Below are 24,024 nucleotides of genomic sequence, written 5' to 3'. Positions count from 1 at the left end.
GAAGGAGGGGAGGGCAGAAAGCACGATGACTATACGACGACAACGACACATGACGACCGAGGCAAGAGTCGAAAGGGAGCTGACAGAACGCCGCCGCCTTGATGAGAATCAGCTGGCCGTCGGGGCGCCGGAGCCAGAAGACACCCAGAGGGGAAAGGAGGTGCAGCTGAGAGAATGAGATAAGGAGGAGGAGGTGGAGGAGGAGGAGGAGGAGGGATGGCGTCGACGAAAATGGATAATGACGGATGCCCGGAGGGGCGTACATAAAGGCCAGCTTTGCTTCGCAGGCAGGCGGGGCGGGCGGGCGACGTCGACGCGACACTTTTGTGCTGACGCGTCGCTCTATTTAGTGCACTTGCGCCGACGCTGTTTGGACATGAAAAAAAATTATGATAAAGATAAGGAGACGGGGAATTACGCCAGAAGCGTTGCAGCAGCCGCGGATTCTTCAGTTTCGTGCGCCCGGAAATATATGAGTGCAGAAAACGGTTTGCTAAAGAAAAGAGGGCAGCGAGGCGCAAGAATGGAACAAGCGTATACATAGTACTACAAGGTTTGCCTTACGCAGCAAGCTAGAAAAATTCGTAATACGCCTCGGGTGTGTTCCCCGGCCAACTTTCACTTCTAAATGTGGTGCAGGCCTGTAACGACAGGTACCCGCCGGGACGGCCCCGGTGATGCTATGGGTCTGTGCTGCTCAGAACGAGATCGCGGGTTCGACTCCCATGGGCATTTAGATGGAGAGACAGCACCAAAACGCCCGTGTACCGTGACTTGAGCGCACACTGAGAAGCCCACCTGCTCCGAATTTAAATTAATGAACAGTCTATGAATGCTTCGTTCCTCTTTCTAAACCAGTGTACTTGCAGTTGTTATACAGACAGCCCACGGACTACACGGGCACACAGGAACAATCCTATAACAAGGCGCAGCGGTGTGCAGGCGTTCTACAGACGACCCACAGACTTTCCGAAATTGCATTCGTAAGGTTTATACCCCACCGGCAAAGAGCTTCGTGGCAGCACCCCCTCCATCCCTCGGTTTCTTCAGGAGAAAGCACCGGATGACGCCACGAGAGGGGTAACCGAAGTTCTGCACACGCACGCGCAAAGCGTGCTCAAATTGTGCGCCAACCAACCGCAGGCGCGATTGGAAATGGACTCTGCCAAGCGGTGCGAATCGTAATACAGCGCCCGTGTACGACTAACAACCCTTCTCGCGAAAGCCACTCCTCCCACCACTTCAACCCCACAGCCGGGCTCGTTAGTTACAGCGGACGTCTGGCGTGCGTATACCTCATTGGGAGGAGACGACGGGTTGAGTATGCATGTACCGCGCGGACACCGCGGACACGCCGTCGCAGCGAGGTGCCGTCTGAGGGCGCTGGTGTCTCAGACGCTCCGTGCTCCCACCGTGGCGCCCCCCTACGGGCATCTGACCTCGAAGAAAAATGGCGGGGCGTGGAACCGACCAGGGAACGGCGGCGCAGCGGGCGGAAACCCGGCCAAATTGCCGCGGAGAGACCAGCCCGGGCAACTCGCTTGGCCGAGTCACGGTCTGCGTAGCCTGTAGTGCGTCGTGTGTCTTGTCTGGTTGTGTGCGAGAGGGTTAGTGAACGTGTCTGAGTCAGTTCATTCGAAAGTACACAAAAAAGACATTCGTAGAGGTACTTAACCGACAATCGCGTAAGGCCGGCTGGATGAGTTTCTTTATCCCCCCCCCCCCCTTTCACGAATCTTTCTCCACCTCGCGGATTTCAGCAACATTCACTTGCCAAAAGTTTGATTTTAGTTTATAGCAAGCACATCTGCGATAACCGGCGAACCAGCGTACGCGTTTTCCCAGTTCGAAGACCAGAGGAACTACTCGTATTTTGGATCGTGCCAAATTCAGCCATGTTGGCGCGGCAATCAGGGTTGGCGTATCCGCTAGCCAACCAGAGATGACAAGCTGGCCAATTTGACTTTCACCTGGAAACTCTTCGGTGTCCACGACAGCACTCGGAACACTGCGAGTTCTTCGTCCGTGCGTACATATATACGCGTACTTGAGTGCCTGAAGGCCAGCAAGCGGAGCAACTCGTTGTTTACGAGAGATGCTGTCGAGGGAGGGAGGGAGGCCGCTTCGGAATAATTTTCACCAGCTGCGGTTCTTTAACGAACACCCAAAGAAGAAAAAAATGCATTACACGAGCGCTTTGGCCATTCCACCCCCTGCACAATGCGGCCACCACGGCAGGGACGACGAGACTTGCGACCTCGCTTGAGCGCGATCGAATGAGTGAACGAGCACGTGTCATTCGTGTGCTGTTGCGTGAACGCGTTATAGCTGTCAGTTAGGTCAAAGAACAAACAGCCGAATAGTTAGTTCAAGGTGAGTTGCCGAGAATGAAACCAAGACCAGATACACAAAAGACTGGAACTACATACGTAGAACGACTACTGGGCGAACTATATAGGCAGTTGTTAGCTATGACACATGGCGAGGCCAGTTGCCATTACACAGTCAGACAGGCATAACCAGTTTCCTGTGCTGCCAGGGTTGTTATACAGCAGTGGTATCCGTGCGGCAAATGGCACGGCTAGCTTCCAGACACTGCAATACCATTGCAAACTAAGACTGCTCGAACTGACAACTTTACCAGTGTCGCTATAGCTATGGAAAATACAATATAGACACTTGCCACACCATTTGTGTTGCCAGTGTTGTTAGACAGCGCTGAGAGCCATGGCAAATGGCTCTGCCAGCTGCCACGCCCTACACATGCTGCAGCCATTGCATAAGCAGTTGCCACCATGCAGTACATGGCAAGGCGTGCTCGAACTGACAACTTTACCAGTGTCGCTATATAGCGACGGCAAATGCAACAGATGCTTGTAGCCACAAACCCAGGCGTAACCAGTTTCCAATGTTGCCATTGTTGATAGACGGCGTTGTTAGCTACATATAACATAGCCAGTTTGCCATAGCGCGGTTGTGGTACAACCAGTCGCCGGTACTACAATGGACGACTGCTGGCCTAGCAACTACGTTAGTGTTGTCATCTTACATCAAAGGCAATAGCCACTTGCGAAAGGACGTGCCAGCAGCGGCAAGGAGAAACGTTCCGACGCCGTCCGACCCGCGAAGCCACCGTGGTTTCGCCGAACTCCACCAGGTCCGTTCCCGGTCCTATTGACACTGCGCCAGCCATCTGTCCTTTCATTAGGCATCGTTTTCTTTTTAATTCACTTGTTTTCAGGCTGCAGCTGTCTCGCTCTCCCACGTTTGCAGGCTCCCGTTTGCAGGCTCCGAAAACTATAGTGAGGTCCTCTGCGCGAGGGAGACCGGACGGGTACGCGCGCATTCCGAGCCAGAGCTGCGCCTCCGAGGGAGGAATGTTTTCACTGAAAACAAGTCTCGGTCGGCCTCCGCCACCGCTCACAGTCTGAGAGGCAAAAGAAGAAAAACAGACAAATAAAATAAAGGATGCAAGCGGAAAGAAGAACCGTGCCCCTGATTTCTGCCCCACGTTTAGGCGACTTTCTGTCGCCTACCGAGGCAGCAGAATGCGCTGAAGTGTGCAAGGGGGTAAGGGCCTTGTTTACTTTCGTGGGCCATCTTGGCAGTGAGAGACGGAGAGAGAAATATTTACTCTTTTGGAAGCACTGATTCACCTCCAACCTTCTTCCAAATAGCCATAGCTTTCATTTGGACTTCGCCCAAATGGCATATGTCAGCGATTACAAGGATATTTTCCAACTTGTCGCGGTGAAAGCAGTTTTATATATAGGCCAACTGCAACGACATCGTGGAGCGCACAAAACGCCTATTTTCAGGTGGCGCAGCCGTACACAGCAGCCTCTATGCAAACTTGCACCTTTGAAGTACGATTGGATGTGTCGCCAAGGAAAATCTGTTTTTGACAGCGAAAAAAAAGATACATGCCGCCCGCCGGAAATAGAACATCACACAAGAAACGTTGGGAACAGATGACGAGATCCTCGGCACGACCTCAGAGATCGGGCGGCACCCGCAGCGCTAAATCTCGGAGGCGACGTGATGATTCCGTTTAGGTCATACCCATGAACCATCTGATTTGAGTTCCGAGTTTATTGATCATATAGGTTTGTAGGATAAGTAGGATATACAGATGGAGTACAATATACAGGGAGGTGCTCCAATGGGACCCGTTCTTATATAATGTGCGCAGCAGAATAAGTAAAACAGAAGCAATTGTGAAACAAAGCCCGCGTCGTCTGCTACGCGTGGCGTTATTCGAGAACTGCTACTAAGAAAACTGGACAATTATGGGCCATGCAGTTTTGCCGAAATCGCTTCAATAATGTATAATGTTCACTGATAACCATGTTCAGCCGAAGTGAAACTTCCTCGCGGTTAACCTTTAAGAGCTGCAAACTGCAGGTTTGCTTGTCCGTTCGTGCACCTGTCTCACTACGACATCGCAACCATAATCGTCATCTTTAAGTCGTCGTTATCAAGTCGTCGTCAAGCCGTCTCTTGATCCACAGTTTCTCTCTCGCCGTGAGACGAAGAAAAAGAAAGCTTTGCTGCTGCCACCTAGCGGTCACAGTGCAACATGAACTGGCTCCAGTAGCAGCACTGCTCTTAATTGCCTAAGAATACAAGATATAATACACTTCACTCCTACCACACAGTTTCGATGGAGCGTGAGCTTCGTCTCGTTAAGTTAGTATGTGGTTGCGCGCTCTTTGACTCGACGTTCTTGCCTTTAATCGTCACATTTACGTCCCCTGCCGGACGCTGGCGTCTCCCAACGATCTGCAGCTATCCCCTGTCTCTCGCGTTAGCTGGCACCATTTTATGCCTGCAGATTTAATCCTGATTTCATCAGAACACCTAGTTCTATGCCGCCGTCGACTGCGCTTCCCTTCTTTTGGAACCAATTCTGTATAACACAAATATGTCGCTGATTATCTGCCCCATGTATAACACGGCATGCCCAAGTGCCCGCTTCTCCCTGTTCATGTCAATTTCGTTCGATCTCCAATCCACACCGCAGACTTCACGTCCCTTAACGTAACGCATAAGATTTATCGTTAATTCGTTCGTTACGCGGTCCTCAACTTCTTATCAAGCTTCTCAGATAACCTCCAGGTTTCCGCCCCGTACATTAGTAATGGTAGAATGCCAATCTTTATTTCAATTTCAGCCAAGTTCTTTCTCGAGAACCAAAATGCAGGCTGCTTCGCTTTTCTGTATTCTCCGCCGTACTGCATATAAGCGAGGAGAGCGTAGTCCGATTAAGTGGACGATTTCGAGAGAAGCAACGCGAGAAGGAAAATCAAGCCGGTGTCTCGTGATAGAAAGACAAACGAAAATAAAAAATAGATAAGGACAGAGCGGACGGGAACTATATAAAGACGAGTGAATATGGCCTACTCGCAACGCATTACAAGAAAGAAAAAAAATAAACGGAAACTGCAGTAAAAGACCCCACGATATGAGGGGAGGGAAAATCCGTCGGTCTGGGAATGGCGAATGCGCGGAATGAATATCACCCACGAACGCGCGGCGCGCGAAACTATAGGAGCGCGCCCGACAGCGCGCGAAAATAGAGAACTTGGGGTTCTTTACGCCCAACCTAGCCCGACGCCCCCCCTTCCCCTCTTTTATTTTTACATTTTTGCCCCATCTGTCTCTTCTTTCAACCACGCTCTATTGCCGAACAGCAGCGCGAGCTCGTGTGCGTTTATATGCAGGGGATACTAAAGGAAAGAGACGAAAAAATATAAGGAGAAAGCAACGATAAGCAGCGGCAAAAAGGCAGCAGAAACAGGTCTTCGGGTATAAAGAACAGACGACGAATTTTTCGGCGTCCTATGCCCGGGAGAAGGCAACGTTAAGCAGCGTCTAAAAAAAAAAAGGCAGAAGGCGCTCGCCGGGTACAGAGAACAGGCGACGAAATTTCTTGGGTCGTCTGTTCTTTTAGTGAGTCGTCCGCTGCATGCACGGGAAAAAAAGCGACGTTAAGCGGCGAGTGACAAGCAGAAGAAGGCAATCCGGGTAGAAAGGAGCAGACGACCAAATTTCTTGCGTCGTCTGCTCTTCGCCCCGCGTCCTCTGCTGCACGGGCCGGACGGCCCCGAAGGCACCCCTATAGACTATATACGACAGACGAAGACACCAGGATCAGAGAAGAAGTGCAGAGGAGGGACGACGATCCCGCCGGGATAGGAAAGATAAGAAACAAATGCAGATAGAAAGACAGCGCGGGTGTGAGAGAGAAGAGGCCCTGCATGAAAGAGCGATCATTTATCAAGATAAAGTAGGCCCCAGTGACTGCGACCCGCCGCCGAGCCGAGAGCTCGCGGAGAGCGCCCGCACCAAGAGATGCCCGAGCCGTGCGCCCACCAACCCCGAAAACTCAGCCCATTTCGCCTTCAGAGTGCCCTCCTCGCACCACCCCTCCTCCTCGTCATTCTTCTTCCCGACCGTGGCTTGCCTACGTCTAGAACCCGCAGCTCGGTTGCTGGCTGGTTCGCATGCATGCGCTATCGTCCCCGTGCTCTGGGTCTCATCCGCCGTTCGTACACAGTCGAACTCGCAGGCTTACGCTAGCAGGCTCATGCGATAAAATTTGTTCGATATATCAGATATTTCGATATGCCCGAACTAGCCTATCGCGAACTTAAACGGACTTTTGTGATGTGTTCCTTATATTACGGATTCACCATCTCAAGTGCAGAATATAGGCAAAAGAAAAAAATCACTTTATTGTATAGACGAAATTACGCTTATACCGGGCAGTAATTTTTGCTTGTGCCTTGAACTGTTTCGTAGCGCCACCTGGAATGGCGTTCTCGCTGCGCGAGATTGGGTGGACCTAATTCACAGCCCACTTTCCTTTGTGGCTTTACTCGATTCGAATGTCGATTCGATTCGATACCTCGATTCAATGTATCCAATGTCTAGTTCGTTATATGAGGAAGTTATTTTACGTGAGCATCGGTCGGTAACATTCGCGTGTTCGATATAAAGAGCAATTCGCTTTATTCGGGTTCATTATGTCCAGGTGCGACTGCACGCGCATATACAGACACATATAGCCGTGTTTGCTAAGTCACAACTGTCGCTGCGTTTCTCCAAACACTTCAATCGGCCTTGGCGCAACAATCGCGTCCCACACGACATCGCCGGCAACACGGATTCGAACAAATAGGATTGTTTGTAAGGAATGGGAGATGAAACGAACAAGCTAGGAATCACGAACGCGGTTGTGAGCCAGTTTTGTATTATAACGGAAACGCCAGGACCTCGACACTCAAGAACAAGTTCAACATCAAACACTTCTATACACATAAACACGCACGCGCGCGCAACTTGGCCTCAGTGTACAACAAAGATCAAACTACTTTTATTTATTTAACAATTTAACGCTGTGGAAAAGACGGTGACACATTCCGGGTTGTTGCCATTACCAATCCGCAATGAAAAGCCAATCAGCAAACAAACAAGTCAATCAATCAAATCGAGTCGATCCAGCGCACAACAGATTTGGGTCAATGTACAAGTGCTTGAATAATAGCACACGCATAGGAAGTGATCGAAGCGAGCAGGCAACGTACCAATGTTGCCCCCTGTTTATACAAAAGGAAGTCCCTATTCAGTCTCTCGATAATGGGCCAATAGGTTACCAGAAGACAGCCAAATAATATTGACACGAGCGCCGCGGTTTCAGCCAGTAATCAAAAAAGCGGAAAGGCTTTCTGCATCAAAAGGCTCCCACGAGCAGCGAAAACACCACACAGCGTGACGGCCGATGCATTGGCTGCAAGCTGCACGCGATGCTTCCCCTATTCAAATGATAGCAAATGGATGGCACCGCAGATTGCACACGCGTGACCAATCCAATTCTTCGTATGTATACCTCACACACGCCCCGCTGTGCTAACCTCAACCAGACTCTCCCCGAGCGGCTAGTTCACGCCATCGCCGACAGATGGCGAGACGTGGACGAAGGCTTCCGTTTAAAACAGCCGTTGCCGAAAACGGTGCGAGAGGCGGAGGAAACGAGCGAGAACCGGACTTGTAAAGTGTTTCTGGCGTCGTTTAGTGGATATCAGCGAGCTCGAGCCTCAACGACAAACATTGCATTTCCTCGGAATGTGAGAAACACCGCTCTCATAGCACTCAAATGTTTTGAGCGGCGAAGCGTTTCACTTTCGAATAGACGTTCTAGAACTGACCTAACGGGCAGTGCACATTTAAACTATCATCTTCGGTAACCTTCGTTATACGTCAGAATTAAGTCGCAGAACCTTAAGAAAGGCTCGTGTTTCGGAGAACCCTCTTCTTTGTGTCATTACTATTATATTATTTAACCACGACAAAGCCGTTTTACAGGCGACAGGGAGGAAGGGAAGTGAGCATAAAGAGATTCCAGAATATCAGCATAGTTCAGGAAATACAACTCTCCCCAACATGCTTCCAAAAAATCTCCCGATGAAACGAACATTGGCCTTATCCACAGCAAGTTCCATAAAAACTGCCCAAGTGCAGCCACAAGGTTCCGAGGGCTACACTGGGACAGCATAGGTGCGCACGCGCTCCGAACACGCCGTGGGATCAGCCTGGTCCACAAGTGGAGTGCATTAATCTAGATTATCTTCAATTTTTCTCTTTCTTTAGCCAGTGCTTCCTAGCAGAACCGCCGTATCCGGCTGCCAGCGAAATCACGCAAGGCGACAGCGTTTTCGCAGCAAACACGGGAGATATATAAGTAGGTAAACAAAATCGGCTAAAGGATACATAAACACGGATCGAAACGGATACAGAGAAGGGGAAACGCGACCAGGAATCGCAGATGAGAGCTGAAGAGGGGAAAGACGCGGTAAGGCGATCCGGAAGCGACAAAAGAAAAGAAGGAAAGAAAGAAAGAAAGAAACAAGAAGGCAAGACCACCGCCAAGCCTGGCGGCTCCGGGGCTACAGCGGCGATCCGGGATTCGGCCAAACGCAAGCCTCGCTGCCTGACTAACGAAGATTCACGGCGCCTAGGCCGCGACAGCAAAATAGAGCGGCGGCAGCAGCAGCAGCAGCACCAACGTCAGCAGGGGCCACCTACCTACTCCTCTCCTCCCCCTAAGCTTTAGCCTCGTCCTCTACTGTCCTGATCCCCGCATGTCGCCTCTGCCTCGAAGACCCCATCTCTTTCTACCTTCCATCCTCCCTTCCTTCCTTCCTTCCGTTTCGTCACGACTGACTTTCTTCTTTCGGACTTCTTTATCCCGATTTCAGACGGTCATACGCAGAGTCGGAGTAATATGGTGCAGTGCACGTGTAGGTACCAGGAAGAAAGTGCCAGAAATGCTTATATAGCACCGATCCTTGACAGCACTTCTGCCTCAGGCCGGTTGGCGTTCGAAATGCCCGCTCAATAACAATGAGAATAACACAGGCTGTAGCAAGCCCATGAAACCAAACGCACAAAAAGGAAAATGAAGATGCACAAGGACTCCATAGCACCGAATCAGTGGCAGCATTAAGCAGCTCCAATGGCATGCATCTCATCGTCCATACGACCGCATGAGTGTTTGCAGAAGCGACACGTAAGATTGTTCTTCGTTTGAACGCCACTGGGGATAGCCTAACAACTGCTGGCTATTACAAATGGAATGCTACTGCAGCAGTAATCATTGTGAGAAACGCAGTGTCCACAGAATAGACAATTCTTTGCTTCGCCAACGAACTACTTCTCTGAGCCGACTTGTGGCAAACGATAATCTGTGTTGTCACAACGGCTTCAGCAAATGCGCGCTCTTCATGAAGGACTTAATTTTACAAATGTATGGGCTTCTAAAACTAGGATGAAACAGTTTCCGTTCGCTTCATTGGTCTACAACCCGCACGCGTACCTATTACCTGATTTTCTGTCTCACGAGGGTGCTCTCGTAGGGACCACGAAAAGCTCGGCGGTTGTGTTTTGCCACGGAAATACTTCCAGGGCGATGACATTCCGGGGCTTTCACGCTTTCACAACGAACGCTGCACGGTTTTAAGCTCGTCGAGAGCACACTTTGCTCGACTTGCATACCTCCTCCTCCTTCAAGCAAGAGGTAGCGCTGGAGCTCCGCGACGAAAAGCCTAGCTGTCTCTCTTGCCGCTACCGTCGGAAGGGGGCGCTTCCTAACACTCTTGCCGAACTCTCGCCAAGAAGGGAAAGCCCGCCGTTTTCAGTCGTCTCTCGAGTCATCGTACGCCTCCTCCTTCAACGGGGCGAAAGAAGGGAGAGGTGGAAGTATGTGAGGGAGGGGTAAGTGGGGGAGGGTGGCGCTTGTTGTAAGCTTTCTTTCTCTTTTTGCCCGTCTCTCGCGGGTTAGCGCGCTGCTGCCAGTCGGTCCATTAATCTTCATTGCGCGTTGTAACACCCGACGGTCCGAGATGTTATTACCGCGCACCCGAGGCCCCCGAGCGAAAGAGGGAGGGAGGCGGGCGGACGGCTTCAGGGAGCATCGCACCGGTCTGTGACAAGAGCAAAAAGCGGCAGCGTTGCCAGAGACCTCTGGAGAGTTGAAAAAAAAAAAAAAACGGAAAGTAAGAAGACAGAAGAAAAGCCCGCTGCCAAAGTGGAAATACGGCGGGCTTGCGTGTGGCCACAGATCACACTTTGGACGTTCTTCTCGTCAGGATTGTATTGGCTGCAAACGGCTGCAGACGTTGATGACGGCCGAAATGACGGCCAAGTAGTGTAAAGCGCGCCGACAAAAACAAAAAAAAAGAAAGAAAGTCCGTTCAAACGCTAACATCAGCTGACAAGCACCATGCTTTGGCTTTAGAAGGTTCTCGAAAACTACAAGTGCAAGCAAGCTGGAAACGTGTGACATTGCGAAGACGCGGTGCCATATGGTGCTATGACGCTATGTTTAGGTGGAAGCGAGAAAAGACCCATCGACAATTTTTGTTTTTGTGGATTCCTGTAAATATGCTGAAAAACGAAAACTAATTCAAATCAAGCCCATGTCTGCGAATGCCACCGTTCGTGCCTCTCGTTGGGATTAAACCACATCTATAATAGGGCTTAAGAATAATCACGTATTCTGCAAAAAGAAAAGAAAAGAAAGTCACTTGAACCCGAAGCGTTACTGTGCTAGGACTAACCGCATCGTAAAATACAATTCTTCTTGGGAGTGCATGCTCAGCCAATTTCTTATATTTAATGATTTCGATCATTCATGGGTTCACGTCATCGATTTCAAGGCATCTTCTCGTAGTACTTGGGCCTTTTAGGCGCTGCATAGGTTCTCTAAGCTTCAACTTCACCGACAACCAGTTAACTAGTCCCGACTGGACACCGTCAAAATCCACTACGTCCGGGCGAGCCGGTGCCGTCAAGACGTCTTTGCTGGCGTTACCGAAACCCCTGTCACGGTTTCGTACAGGCCGTATTGATATGCAGTTCACTAATACAGACGAACTTTCGGTTGAATGGATGGATGTTATGAGCGTCCCCTTTGGAACGGGGAGGTGGGTTGCGCCACCAAGCTCTTGCTATTATACTGCCTAATGTCCTACCTGGTTTAAACAATAAGAAAAGAAGAAAAACCCCCATGAACTGCCACAACCAAAGTTTCTGATCCCCTATTGCGAACTGTTCTTTTCTACGTCTCCGTTCTTTGTCGTTTCCCTACTTTTCTTCCACCAATCCTCCAATCGCCTCTTACTAATCCCTATTGCGGACATGTTTACTCTTCCACTGTTCTCGCTGAACCCAAGGGCTTCAAGGAGGCCAGTGGAGCCTAAATCGACCGCTGTGTGGACGTCTTCACATTCCAATAAAACATGCTCCATAGTTTCCCTAGCTTTACCGCAGCAAGCACATGCTCCTTCTCCCTTCTTATATCTCGCTTTACAGGTGCGTGTTCTAAGGCATCCCGATTTCCTTCGAAAAGTAATTAGCTTCCTTTTGAGTTATCATAAACTCCTGTGTAACGGCGCCCGTTGTAACGGTGGCCCTGTAGCGAACCACGCGAGACCACGTGATCAAGCGCGCCCATTCCGGCAACAACACGCGACAGTTTTCTTATTTCCATCGCTCAACGTTCGCCTCGTACGGTTCCTTAACGAGGCTCCCTCATTAACCGAACGTGACCGAGTATACCTAGCCGTGGCCGTCGTCTCCTGTTTCTCTCGCTCACTTGTGCGAAAGTTCATTTCGAATCCCCCCCCCCCCCCCTCTTGTTCCAGGCACACACACGCGATGTTTTCGCACCGTGAAAGCCTTCAGCTGTCATCTTTCCTCCGTCACCCCACCCATCCAATCCCAAGGCTCCCTAATTTTACATTAGTGCCCAAATACGGCGACACCGCGATGTATACCATATTTGATGGCGTATAACCCCCCTGCCGAAAAACAAAAGAACTATGAGTCAACATGTCCAACGTAACATTACATAAGACAGCCGTAAGAATAATAACATAATTAGTGTGTATTGTCGTCTTTACGTTTAAGTAATTGTATTATCAACGCCCCACATAACGCATTAATTAGCTTTAGGGTGCGGACGCATAATGGAAGCGTGAAAATGCAATTCAGACGCCGAACATCGATTGACTGATCGACTGAACCACCCATTCATTCGTTCATAGACAAAAAAACAAAACAAAAAAAATATTGCGGTGAATTAAGCCTGGTTGGAGCTGTGTGAAATGAACACTAAGAGCAACACTAAATCCGTTTCAACTAGTAATATATTCTTTTCAAGCACAACTTTTTCATTCATTTCGCTTAAAGTTTTGATTATCACTGAGAGAATGAAGAACCAAACTTCTCTATTTGGAATTTGGAGCTCCAACCTCAGCGCCGGTAAGTCACTGTCGAGCCACAGATGTGTATTTCAGTGTATAGTTATCTCGTACTTGGGTCGTTTTTGCCGAGGACGCCTTCTCGAAGCTTGCTGCGGAGCTGGCTTGGGTCTTTTTGATCCTTTCAAAAGTCCTGCCTTGCTGTCGAGCAACTATTCCCGAATAGATGCCGAAAAGGCCTACTGAGCCTCGTCTCAAGAGCAGTCGTATATTCGCCGTTGCAGAAGCATAATTTCACAAATAACGCTTAAACCGGTATTCCAATTTGAGAGTACCCTTCCTTTTTTAAGTCAGGCTTATACGCGGGCTCGTGCGGTACTCTCCTGTTTCTCTTTACCGGGCCCCGGGTCGAGCACTAAGTCATACGTGGAGAGAGCCTCCAACGCGCCACCGTGCAGTCTTTCTGGCCTCGTCTCAACCTAATTTCACAAATAACGCTTAAACCGGTATTCCAATTGAGAGTACTTTCTTTTCTAAGGCAGGCTTACACGCGGGCTCGTACGGTACTCTCCTGTTTCTCTTCGCCGGACCCCGGTTCGTGCACGAAGTCATACGTGGAGAGAGCCTCCAACGCGCCACCATGCAGTCTTTCTGGCCTCGTCTCAACTTAATTTCACAAATAACGCTTAAACCGGTATTCCAATTGAGAGTACTTTTCCTTTCTTTTCTAAGGCAGGCTTATACGCGGGCTCGTGCGGTACTCTCCTGTTTCTCTTTACCGGGTCCCGGGTCGAGCACTAAGTCATACGTGGAGAGAGCCTCCAACGCGCCACCATGCAGTCTTTCTGGCCTCGTCTCAACTTAATTTCACAAATAACGCTTAAACCGGTATTCCAATTGAGAGTACTTTTCCTTTCTTTTCTAAGGCAGGCTTATACGCCGGGCTCGTACGGTACTCTCCTGTTTCTCTTCGCCGGGCCCCGGGTCGTGCACGAAGTCATACGTGGAGGGAGCCTCCAACGCTCTCGGTGCTCACGGCGAAACAGCTGGCCACAACAAATCACGACAGAAACGCGCTCTCGGGCGATCTATTTATGACTCTATATGCGGCTACGGCTACGGCCTGCCGCGTGATCTTCGTTAGACCCCGCGAAGCCGAGTCACGACAAGAGCGCACGAAATAAAGCGTGATGCGGAGAAATAAGAGCGTCAGATAGTAAAGTAATGGGAGGGGGAGGGGGGGGGTAGGCAGAAGACCGCAACTAAATAGCAAACAAAGAAAAAAAGTTGGAGCTGCTTCACCCAAGAGCGTGAGGCCAGTGACAGCGATAAGCCCTCGCCGCCACTGTTGCTACATAGCTCGGCGACTGTGGGCATCTTGCATGGTGCCGAGCAAGAGGTCGCGTGTTCGACCGCATTGCGAAGGCGACGGAAGAACGAAGAAAACGAAAACGCGGTGTGCGATGGATGTTATGAGCATCTCCTTTGGAACGGGGCGGCGGTGGCTTGCGCCACCAAGCTCTCGGTATTTTATTGCCTAATGTCCTACCTATGTTAAAGAAAGAAAGGAAAAGAAAAAAAAAACACGATGAATTCTCATAACCAAGGTTTCAACCCCTATTGCGAACTTTGGTTTTGTACTTCTCAGTTACTTTGTCGTTACCCTACTTTTCTTCCACCAATCTTCCAATCGCCTCCTACTAATCTCTATTGCGGACATGTTTACTATCCCCCTGCTCTCGCTGAACCGTAAACGGCAAAGCGGTGCACCCCGTACCCACAAGGTATGTAACTAACTATCATATGAGTATACTATCAGAGAAAGCGAAGGCGGAGACATAATCGTTAACATCCAGCCTCCCCACCCCCCTTTTTTATTTTCTTCCGACGAGAGCGCCCATGTAACGCAAGAGCGTTTAGTGGCACGTTGCCGTTGGACAAAGTGCCACAAGGTGTCGCCACCAGTATTGCTACTGCCGTCCAAGTGTTCGGTATAGCAGCCCCTTCCGTGAAGGTTAATACGTCATACGGACGAATTAAAATTATCTAATGCCCCGACATTGCGTAAACTGCGGTACGCCGTAACGACAAGTAGAGAGAGCCTGTCTATATAATAGGTGTGGCAGCTTACGGAACACTGAGCCACGGGAAGACGTGGAATGCCGCAACGACGCTCGTAACGGCACCTCGTAACACTTTGTTCAATCACAAAGCGTCAGAGGCGTATTTCTGTTTCATGTGCCGTTATATATTCAGAAAAAAGATTCACTATACATTGATGACTACGTATCCGCCGAAGCCTCTTTCGCCAGCAGCCAAGCATGACACAGCGAGGCGGTCATAATAGTATTGCGCGGTTCTGGTAGAATTCAACGCCAACAGATGGCGCCACCAGTGGTGCGGGTACACGTGCATGTCTCCTGTATTAGGTAAATAGTATAATAATATGTATATGGACAAGCCAACAATATCTATTGGCCTTACGGGGAATTTCGGAATTCACCGGCTTGCAAGTCACGAAGCCCATTTTGTCCGTCCAGCGTACAAATAGATCTCTAGACCTCCTTTAAAAAAAAAAAAAAAAAGCTACCGCTATGCGCATGTGCAGTGGACGGTTTCGTCAGCCCACCTGAATGTGAAGGAACCTTCGGAGCTACACGCCATGTTTTTTTTTTTTTTTTTTTGTTGTTTCTTTTAATACTCGATTCGCTATAACCACGCTGACAAACGACGTTTTGTTCATTTTTCGAGTTGCAGCGAATGCGGGCGATAGGGAAGCATTCTCAGGTGGCCAATTTGAAGCGACGTCAACTACGCTCCAGCGTCCGAAATTTAATTTAACAACAAATAAGCCTGCCACAAGCGGTTCGTTCGCTACAGCACACAGCCAGGTGGCTTTCCTAATCGAGGGACGGAAAATTGAATCGCGGAACGCCCGCAAAGACAAACGGGGGGGGGGACACACGTCAATCAAACGCCGCGTGTGTCCCTCCAAAGCCTTCGCAATTAGTCCCAGCCCGAAGTTTCAATCGAAACGAAATAATGTTGTGGCGATATAATATATAGTCTTAAAAAAAATGTATGAATAAAGACGGGACAGCAAAAGGCCCATGCGGCAGGCAGCGCGTGTGTTCCTCATATTGGTCGACATTTTTTCGACGTGATTTAAATGTCCGAAACGCCGAGGGGGCACAATAACGAGAAATGACGCACCTGCAAGCCTCGGGGCCGCGCACACATGTGAATTTCGAGCAGGGACAAAAAACAAGCTCAGCGGGAGGTAGACCTCAAAAAATGAAAACAAAAAAAAATATGAAAGAAAGGCCTGATGGGAACGCGCGCTGTGGGACGTCGTTCTTGGGCTATTATATCGCACGATGCATTCCACGCCGGTGTACCGGCGAAGCTTTTTATTTTGTATTTTTACTTTGCCTTGGCTATGATTGTACAGTGTCATACTGCGGCATGCATCACTTTCACTCGGTCTGTCTTTCTTTTTTTTCGATTCTTTCTTTCGTCGTCAGTTTCAACGGTTTTGGTAGGACACGCTGGAATTTCACTTTGCGGGTATGACAGAAACGAACTGCGTCACCGCATAGGAACACGTAAGCGGCACGAACTGGACAGCTGGAGCTGCGAACAGCATTTTTTTTTTTTTTTTCATATCTGAAGAATACAACAGAAGAAATAACCTGGCAGGAAGTGCCTACCTGCGCCATCGCTGTTATGCCGGATCGTGCGAAGCGTGGCAGTGATTATTAGCAGTACGGGGATTTGCCTAACACGCGTCCTTTTCCATGTGGCTCCACAGAATCTTTGCGGTTGAAGTTAGCTGTCCTGAAACTAATTCACCATTCCTTTAGGGCAACGACGATGACCGGATATATAGTCACTGCAGCTTCCGCGTACGACACAACATGAAAATTAAGGCCACCTGCACCCCCACCGCATTTTTTTCTTCCTTTACAACCAACGACAGCAGAAAACTCTCGTTAACAAAGGGAACAAAAATAAAAATAGCCTTCGGGTAAGTTCTTTGAAGACGGCTGGACTCGCTCGTACACAGGAAGAACGTTTAAATGGCGCTCTCCGTCCTGTGTAATTTTAAAGGACCTTTCTCTTTTATTAGGCCGCCAAGCAAAACGAGTAAGATCCGCGGTGAGCGCTTGGAGACGAGCCCCTGGGGGTGGGGGGCGGGGGGTGGACAACAAGAGCTCGTTTAGAGACCGATATACGAGAGCACTCACCGAAAAGCAAGCTCGCCACCGGCTGAAGACACGGTCAACAGCAATACACGATGCGAAACGGCGGCCGCGTAACGAGAAGTTAAGAATGGGAAAAACGCAAAAGGCGGACCTGCGTGGACAGCGGTCATTATATATTGCCCGCAGAGCGCGCGTAGGCACGTGCGTACAGTTGAGAAATGGACGTTTCTATAATAGCCCGGGCAAGCTCTTGGTCACCGATGCGCATCGTTGTCGTTTTGAGAGGGGGGGGGGGGGGGGCGTGCTATACAGGAGTTTCTCCGGAACGAAAAGGACGTACCTCGAACCGAAAACCACTCAAAAAGGGACTCGAGAGTCAAATCGGTGCTTCTTTCTTTCCATTTTCAGAAGGGGGGAGAGGGCGGCGTCGAAGAAGCTCTCGTCGTTCTGGCGAACGCTCCAATCACGGAAGGAGTTCCGGCGACTCCCTTTTGCTGCGGTAACTGCTAATCCGATATCGGACTTCCTTTTTCTCACCGTGGTTGCCCGTGCCGCCACACGGAACGTGTTTCCACTTCCGGTGGAATGCGTTTACAATTGTGCTATCTCGACTCTGACGTACGCTTTAAGGACACGGGGAGTGCTGGCGACTCCCTTTGCAGTAGTAAGTGCTGTTCCTAGATGTGACTCCGTTTTCATTGTCGAGGTTTCTCGTACTCATGATGGAGTACGATGATGAAGCGGAGAGAAAGTGTATACGCCATCAGGGAGTACTATGACGCTTGAAAAAAATTGTATATAAAGAGATAAGTGCTTAATCCTGCATGCGAAGTCGATAGTGCCACCCCCCTTCATTATTTTAGTAAACGCATAAGCTTTCTAATATTGATACCGGTGGCTGGCCTCGTTAAGAACGATTTTAGAAGCACCCGACCTACGCTCCGTTCAACCACAGATCCCTTTTTACTGAATTTCTGCGTTTGAATGTCTCACGCGGTAGTGCTTCCACAACGAGTGAAGGAAACGCGATGTTACAATACGCGGCGCTGTGCTTGCGGTACAGATCGCGGTTTCCATCAGAGACACATTCCGGGAATCTCTTGGAACATAAAACGAGTAGAACTCAAATTACGCTGTTACTTCCATGGCAACGCGGAACACGTTCTACGGGCGTCAGATTCAGACGGGGCGAAGCTGCACGCACTCGCATACACGAATAACAAACACCAAATCCTTCCAATCCAACTCGTAATCGAATAGACCCTGCCTTCTTGCTGATTTACACGGCGACCGGTTTGTGCTCAGGACATAGGAATAGAATAGCCGTTTAAACGGGAGACATTTTCGCTTAATTTTCACGACACTTATTTTCAACGTAAGCCGTGCCGCACTTCTGACGCTACTGACGGCTGGTTCCTTCGAACCGTAAACAAACAGGAGGCGTTAAAGCAAACGGAAAGCTTAACTTTGACGACACGGATACCCCTTGTCGCACGACTCGACTGTCTCGGTTAACTATAGGCCTCAGCAGCAGCGCGCGACAGTGCAGCGGTCGCACGACTCGCACGGCGACAACGACGTTGACGAAGCGCCCGCGCGTCCGTCAGCCACGACGGCCGACGGCGGCGGAAAGAAAGATTTCACGGGGCCGTCGCCGTCGCCGCCCCTTTCAACGTGACAAGACACTGATAGAGCGACGCCGGCTTGGCAGCACGCGACGCAAAGCGATGAAGAGTGAACTACAAGTCGCGCTTGTCGAGTACTTCATCGTATCCGTCATCGCGCTCCTTCTTGCCTGCTCGTAGCTACACAGCTTCCACCTTCCCTCAAGCCTGCCCCTCTCTCCCCTCCTTGCCATTCACGCCTCCTCACTCCGAGGCCGGTGGTCTGTTCCGAAGGCCATCACTCGTTTGTCACTTCCCGAGGTCGTAAATTAATATGCCAGAGAGGAAGAAGACGTCAAGGAAATACTCTTTAGAGTGGTATATTTTGGAGGACAACAACGAAACAAACTACGAAGGGCAGTACAAGAGTACGCGTCCACCAAAGCCCATATCTACCATGCAGGCACCGGGCAAGTTAAAGAACCAGACTCCGCCGCCACCAGTCGATGACTGCGCTAAGCAGCTCAGTGCCATGCACCCGTTGACACCGGGGTTGGTACACGGACCCAGTCAAAAGTTCAGTTCTTCGAAATGGCGCCACATAAGGACACGAACGTGGAACGACGTCAAGTGTCTTTCTATGGCGCCGTTCCGAAAAAAAAAAAAAACATTACCAACTCGCCCAACGGTTACCTCTACGCCAGTAACACGACTGAACGAAGGTCTACAGAAGCAATGCTCGAGGTTGATCTTTGCTTGAACGCGACAGAGATGCTCAGTAACTGTTGCCACTTTCTGCGCCTCTGCGAGAGGGCAGATTCGTCAAACAAGTCACGCTTCGGCTTATCCGTGACGTGGTAAAATTTGTAGTTCTTCGGTCCGCAAGACTGAATGCTGGGAATAACTCAGCCAAAGGTTTACGCGTCGACAACTCGACAAAGGAAGGAAACCAAGCTCTCTTCCTGCTCGCTTTTCGGAACTTGTGACGTTTCTTCATGCCTGAAAGGTTTATTTCCTACTATTACTGCTACGGAACAAAACGGTAGTCAGTAACTTTCAAGTTGGCTTCACACTTTCTTTTTTCACTTGCACTCATTTGAATATAGGCATAGGAAAGAAAAAAGGCTGTCGGTCTTGTGACGTAGACGCGCAGAAGGTCCCAAACTACACAGTGCCGCGCCACTAGAGCTCCCGCGGTAAAGATATAATACTCCTGCAGCGACGGCAAATCAGCTCAGAAAAATTCTGTCCGGCGTGGAGATCACGTACACCTCACAAGCCGAACGCCGGGTCAGTTTCCCCCCGTACGTATTGAGGAAGACATGCGAGAGTACGGGACTCACCCGCTTCGCTGTTGTTGTCGGTGCTCTGCTGTGAGCTGGGCTGCTGGGGCATGGGTCCCGGAGTGCCCGCCGAACCCGTAGGAGAACGCACGTCATCCGCTGTGCCGTACGAGTTCAGGGACTGCGAAGGGGGCCGCTGCACAAATACAAGAAGACGAGAGGTCACGGTTAACCACAACGTAGCACGTAGATAAAACGCCCAACTTCCTAAATTCCAATCTCAGTATTCCAAAATAACCTGAATGGCGGGGTGGGTGGGGGAGGCAATGTTGGACCAACGTTGCATTTCGTATTGTATGCCTGCATTTCGCTAATTTCTTCTGTTATATTGCATTATTTGTATGCATAATTTAACGAGATCCCACTGCGGTGTTAACACTGAGGGACCTTTTTCTGTATACCGTTCTTTAAGTAGGAAGACAAACACTACAAGCTACCAATACATCATACATACCAATATCATTTGCACTAGCATGCGACGTCAAATCACAATTCAAAAGTTGTCTGGTATTTATCAAAGAACGCCTCACTTTTCGGTCACTTCATGTTTCCACACAGGCCCCTTTGTCAGAGCCGTCCCATAAGGTGTAGTGTACAAATAATGAATACTTTGACGTCAATTAAACATATAAGAACGAAGCAAGGTATATTTTCAAGTATTATAAGTACTACTTATAAAGCAAGTGCGCATGTAAGATGACGCGTTAGACACGACAATTATTTCGGCAATACCGAAGAATCATCTTCAACGGACGTAAGGTGACTAGTAATGTCGCAAGCATGATAGAGCGGTGAGCATGCCATTCGCAGCATGAGTAGCCCGGAACGACACCGCAAAACTCGGATAAAAAAATATATAACCACCCAGGTCAGGCCAGGACTTCGAGGCCCAATCACGACGAGTACTAAGTAAACAAGCAAAGAACTGACAGCTGAAATAATTTTTTTTTCCCCCGGGAAAATTAGATGACACGAGCGCGAGTCCAGATCTAATGTCTGTCGAGCAGCTTCGCCGCGCCTCGCGAATTCGCTTCGAACGCCGGTAACTTTCCGGGCAAAGCCCGCCGCGATATACGGTGTACGTTAGCGTGCGTATACGCTACACGCTACGGGTCGTTTAGAGTTCTGCGCATGCGCAGTGACGACCCGCTATCCTATAGCGTACGCAATGGTATAGCGTACGCGAAACAAAAACTGTTAGCCCGCGTACACACACACAGCGCACTCACTCACTGCAGCCGCAATTACGGTTAGCACCTGCGGCGACACCCCTCTCAATAAACGCCGATGTGTCCCAGTTCTTGTGCCGCAAAGATCGCGTCGCCGACAGTGCAGCTGCATGCACACAAGCGGAGACAAAAAAAAAGTACGAGCGAAAATACAGACAAGCAAGAACTGAATTAGCGAAAGAAAGAAAAAAGAAAAACAATAATAAGACCCGTTCTGTAGGGGAGATCTTAACACGCCAGATTACGGGAAACACGGCAGTCGGTCTAAATCAATCCACCGTCGTCCACTCAGCCTTTAATTGGCTATATAATTTGCTGAGCAGGGGGCAATCCTCGCAGTTCGTTAGTTATAGAGGCTAACATTAAAAAAGAGAGAGAGAGAGAGAAGGAGACTGATGGCGCTTTCGTTCTTTCTGCAGTGGCGATTCGGCCGTTTGAAAGAAGGGTTGTTATTAGGCTTTCATGGAACGAATCACAGTGTTCTCGCATGAAAAAGAAAAAACAATTCCCGCAATTAAATAGAAGACTCTAAATTAGAACTTTGCCTCCATATGACCCACCGAGTACACAGCACGAATAAAATTTAACTCCTGCGCAATATGAGCCCAAGAGAGAAAATTATCCGCTTGGAGCGCCAATTTAGGTGGGCCCGATTTCAGCATTGATAAGCTTGCTCGCTTAACGTACGCGTTGCAATAGAAGGCTGCAGGAAACCTGCGTCGTCATATGAGATTTAGAATGTCCCGGGAAAACGACTGGACATCGCACCTCCGCCACTTTCAGCGATATTTAGAAATTTGAGAATGCTTTGGCGCTTACGGCGCGCAGCAACTTCCACCTCGAAATCCCAACACCGTAACGGTGTTGGGATCGGATTTTGGAGGCCTTTGTAAAACGCCGTATCCCTCCACTGCTACTTATATATCACTATCGAACAAGTGCAAAGACCAGGCGCTTCGTGCGAAGCCTGTAGTATACACTCGTATACATCCGCATCTCCGCGCTAGCGGGCTTCGAAAAAAAAAAAAAAAAAGAAAGACAGAAAAGAAGACCCGGGGCGACTCTGGAGGGCCTATTTCGGGCGTCGCGAGGAGCCCCTCCGGGTGCGGACCTGCGGCGCGCGCGCGCGCTGCAAATAGACGACGTGCTGCGGTGACGTTATCTCCACGATCACACACACACGCACACGCACACACACACACACACACACACACACACACACACACACACACACACACACACACACACACACACACACACACACACACGTGTGCGTGTGTGTGTGCTGATTACTGCTGCTTCTTGAAGCGCACGGGGAGAGAGAACGCGGTCCAACGACGCCGTCGACACGACAGGGACTCAAACACCGTGGGGCCTCAACCCCCCCCTCCCCCCCCAGACACAGACACACCCGCACGCAGTGACGTCGAGACGAGTAACGCTTGCGGACAAGACGGTCCGCAGGAATCACACCCTAGACCTCCTCCGGAGCGCACGGGGCTTGATATATTTTAAGCCCGGTCGACTTCGCCTTCCGCGGTTATCCGAGGCTGCTAAGGCGGCGCGGGGTCAACGTATTCCGATCCTAAAATTAACGCGCGTGCAGCCGCGCAAGTGTGAGAGAGAGGGAGAAAAAAAGAAAAGGAAGTAAATTGCTAGGACAAACCTAAACGAAAGCTGACGTTCGCCTTCAAGTATAGTTCGAAGCTACACAAAACCCAGCAAGGTTCCCAAGAAAGAAACAAACAAAAGAAAGGAGAAGAATTCGTAGGTTACGAAAAGATTTTATACCGGTGCGTGAACCGAACCCAGCACCAGCTCATCTCGGTAACCCTGCGTAAGGTAAAAAACATTTTTAAAATGCAGCCGTGAATGATGCAAAGTACTGCGATAAATTTTTACGTAATAACTAATGTGTATACCGCCTCTCGTATGTTTTCCATGCACGCATTTATTTTTGCCGCCGTTTTCCATCTCAGTTGATTTAACGCCTAAAAAAAAGCACTTCTGATTCTGACTGTGTTCACAAGCTCGCTTTGCTACTGCTTCATTTTCCCTCACTGCATATTGTGTTTACTCTTTCTTTTTTTATGTTCTCTTCGCGAAGATTTTGGAATACCTGGTCTTGCTTTTCTCTTGTTTTTTTTTTTTTCTTGTGGCCAACCTCCCGTAAAGCAAAAACGCTTCATTTACACCCCATTTTAAACGTGTCTTGCAGTTTCTCGTTCGTTCGTTTTCCCACCTTTACAATCGTCACGACAGCCGGCTAGCAACTCGGGTCTAATACAAAGGCGATACGGCGTACGACCGACCGCTGACATGAGTACGTAAGGCCGACGTAGGTAAACGTCTGTATAGATGGAGTGAGGTACAGTGTTGAACCTTCTACTCTCTTTCTGCAGGGAAAAACACAATTCACGGTCGTTCGACAAGACGTTCGTCAACTCGACGGTCAACGTCAGCACGGGGTCAACGTTAGCAGGGGCCAACGGCCAGCGCGCACCTTCAAAAGGAAGCCAGGAATCGCGCGGGAGGAGCAGGGAAAGGGATTTGAAGCGAGAGCGAAAAAGAAGAAAGAAAGAAGGGCGAACGGCGGAGCGATACATCTTCATCCATCACGGGGCCTGCGGACCTTGTCTCAAGATCGAGATTACGCTTGCTCGCCTCTCCCCCCTCCTCCCCCCTCCTCCCCCCACCTCTCCAACCCTAAGCCACCCCTTTCGGCCTGTCTAACCGCTATCGCTTCTTCAACTTGCTAATTGGCTCCGTAGCCGGTAATGCAGGCGGACCCTTCCACGGCTCGGAGACAGCACTGCGTCATTTTCTGTACTCTGTCTCTCTCTTTTTGTCCTCTCTTCTCGTCAAACGTGTAAGGCCCT

The 24,024-nt window shown here is 49.7% G+C and overlaps 1 protein-coding gene across 4 annotated transcripts in view; it reads right to left on the bottom strand.

The window, feature by feature from the left end:
• hth (Meis homeobox homothorax) overlaps window positions 1-24,024 on the bottom strand; it is a 369,843-nt gene that overhangs the window by 193,252 nt on the left and 152,567 nt on the right. For all 4 annotated transcript variants that reach the window (XM_050180825.3, XM_072289362.1, XM_050180826.3 and 1 more), the window contains one exon: window positions 19,917-20,052. In XM_050180825.3, coding sequence (XP_050036782.1) covers window positions 19,917-20,052 — 136 coding nt within the window. The remainder of the gene's footprint in view (window positions 1-19,916; window positions 20,053-24,024) is intronic.

Source organism: Dermacentor andersoni, chromosome 7 (assembly GCF_023375885.2).
Source record: "Dermacentor andersoni chromosome 7, qqDerAnde1_hic_scaffold, whole genome shotgun sequence".
Lineage (NCBI taxonomy): Eukaryota > Metazoa > Arthropoda > Arachnida > Ixodida > Ixodidae > Dermacentor > Dermacentor andersoni.
This window is presented reverse-complemented; position numbering and strand designations above follow the sequence as displayed.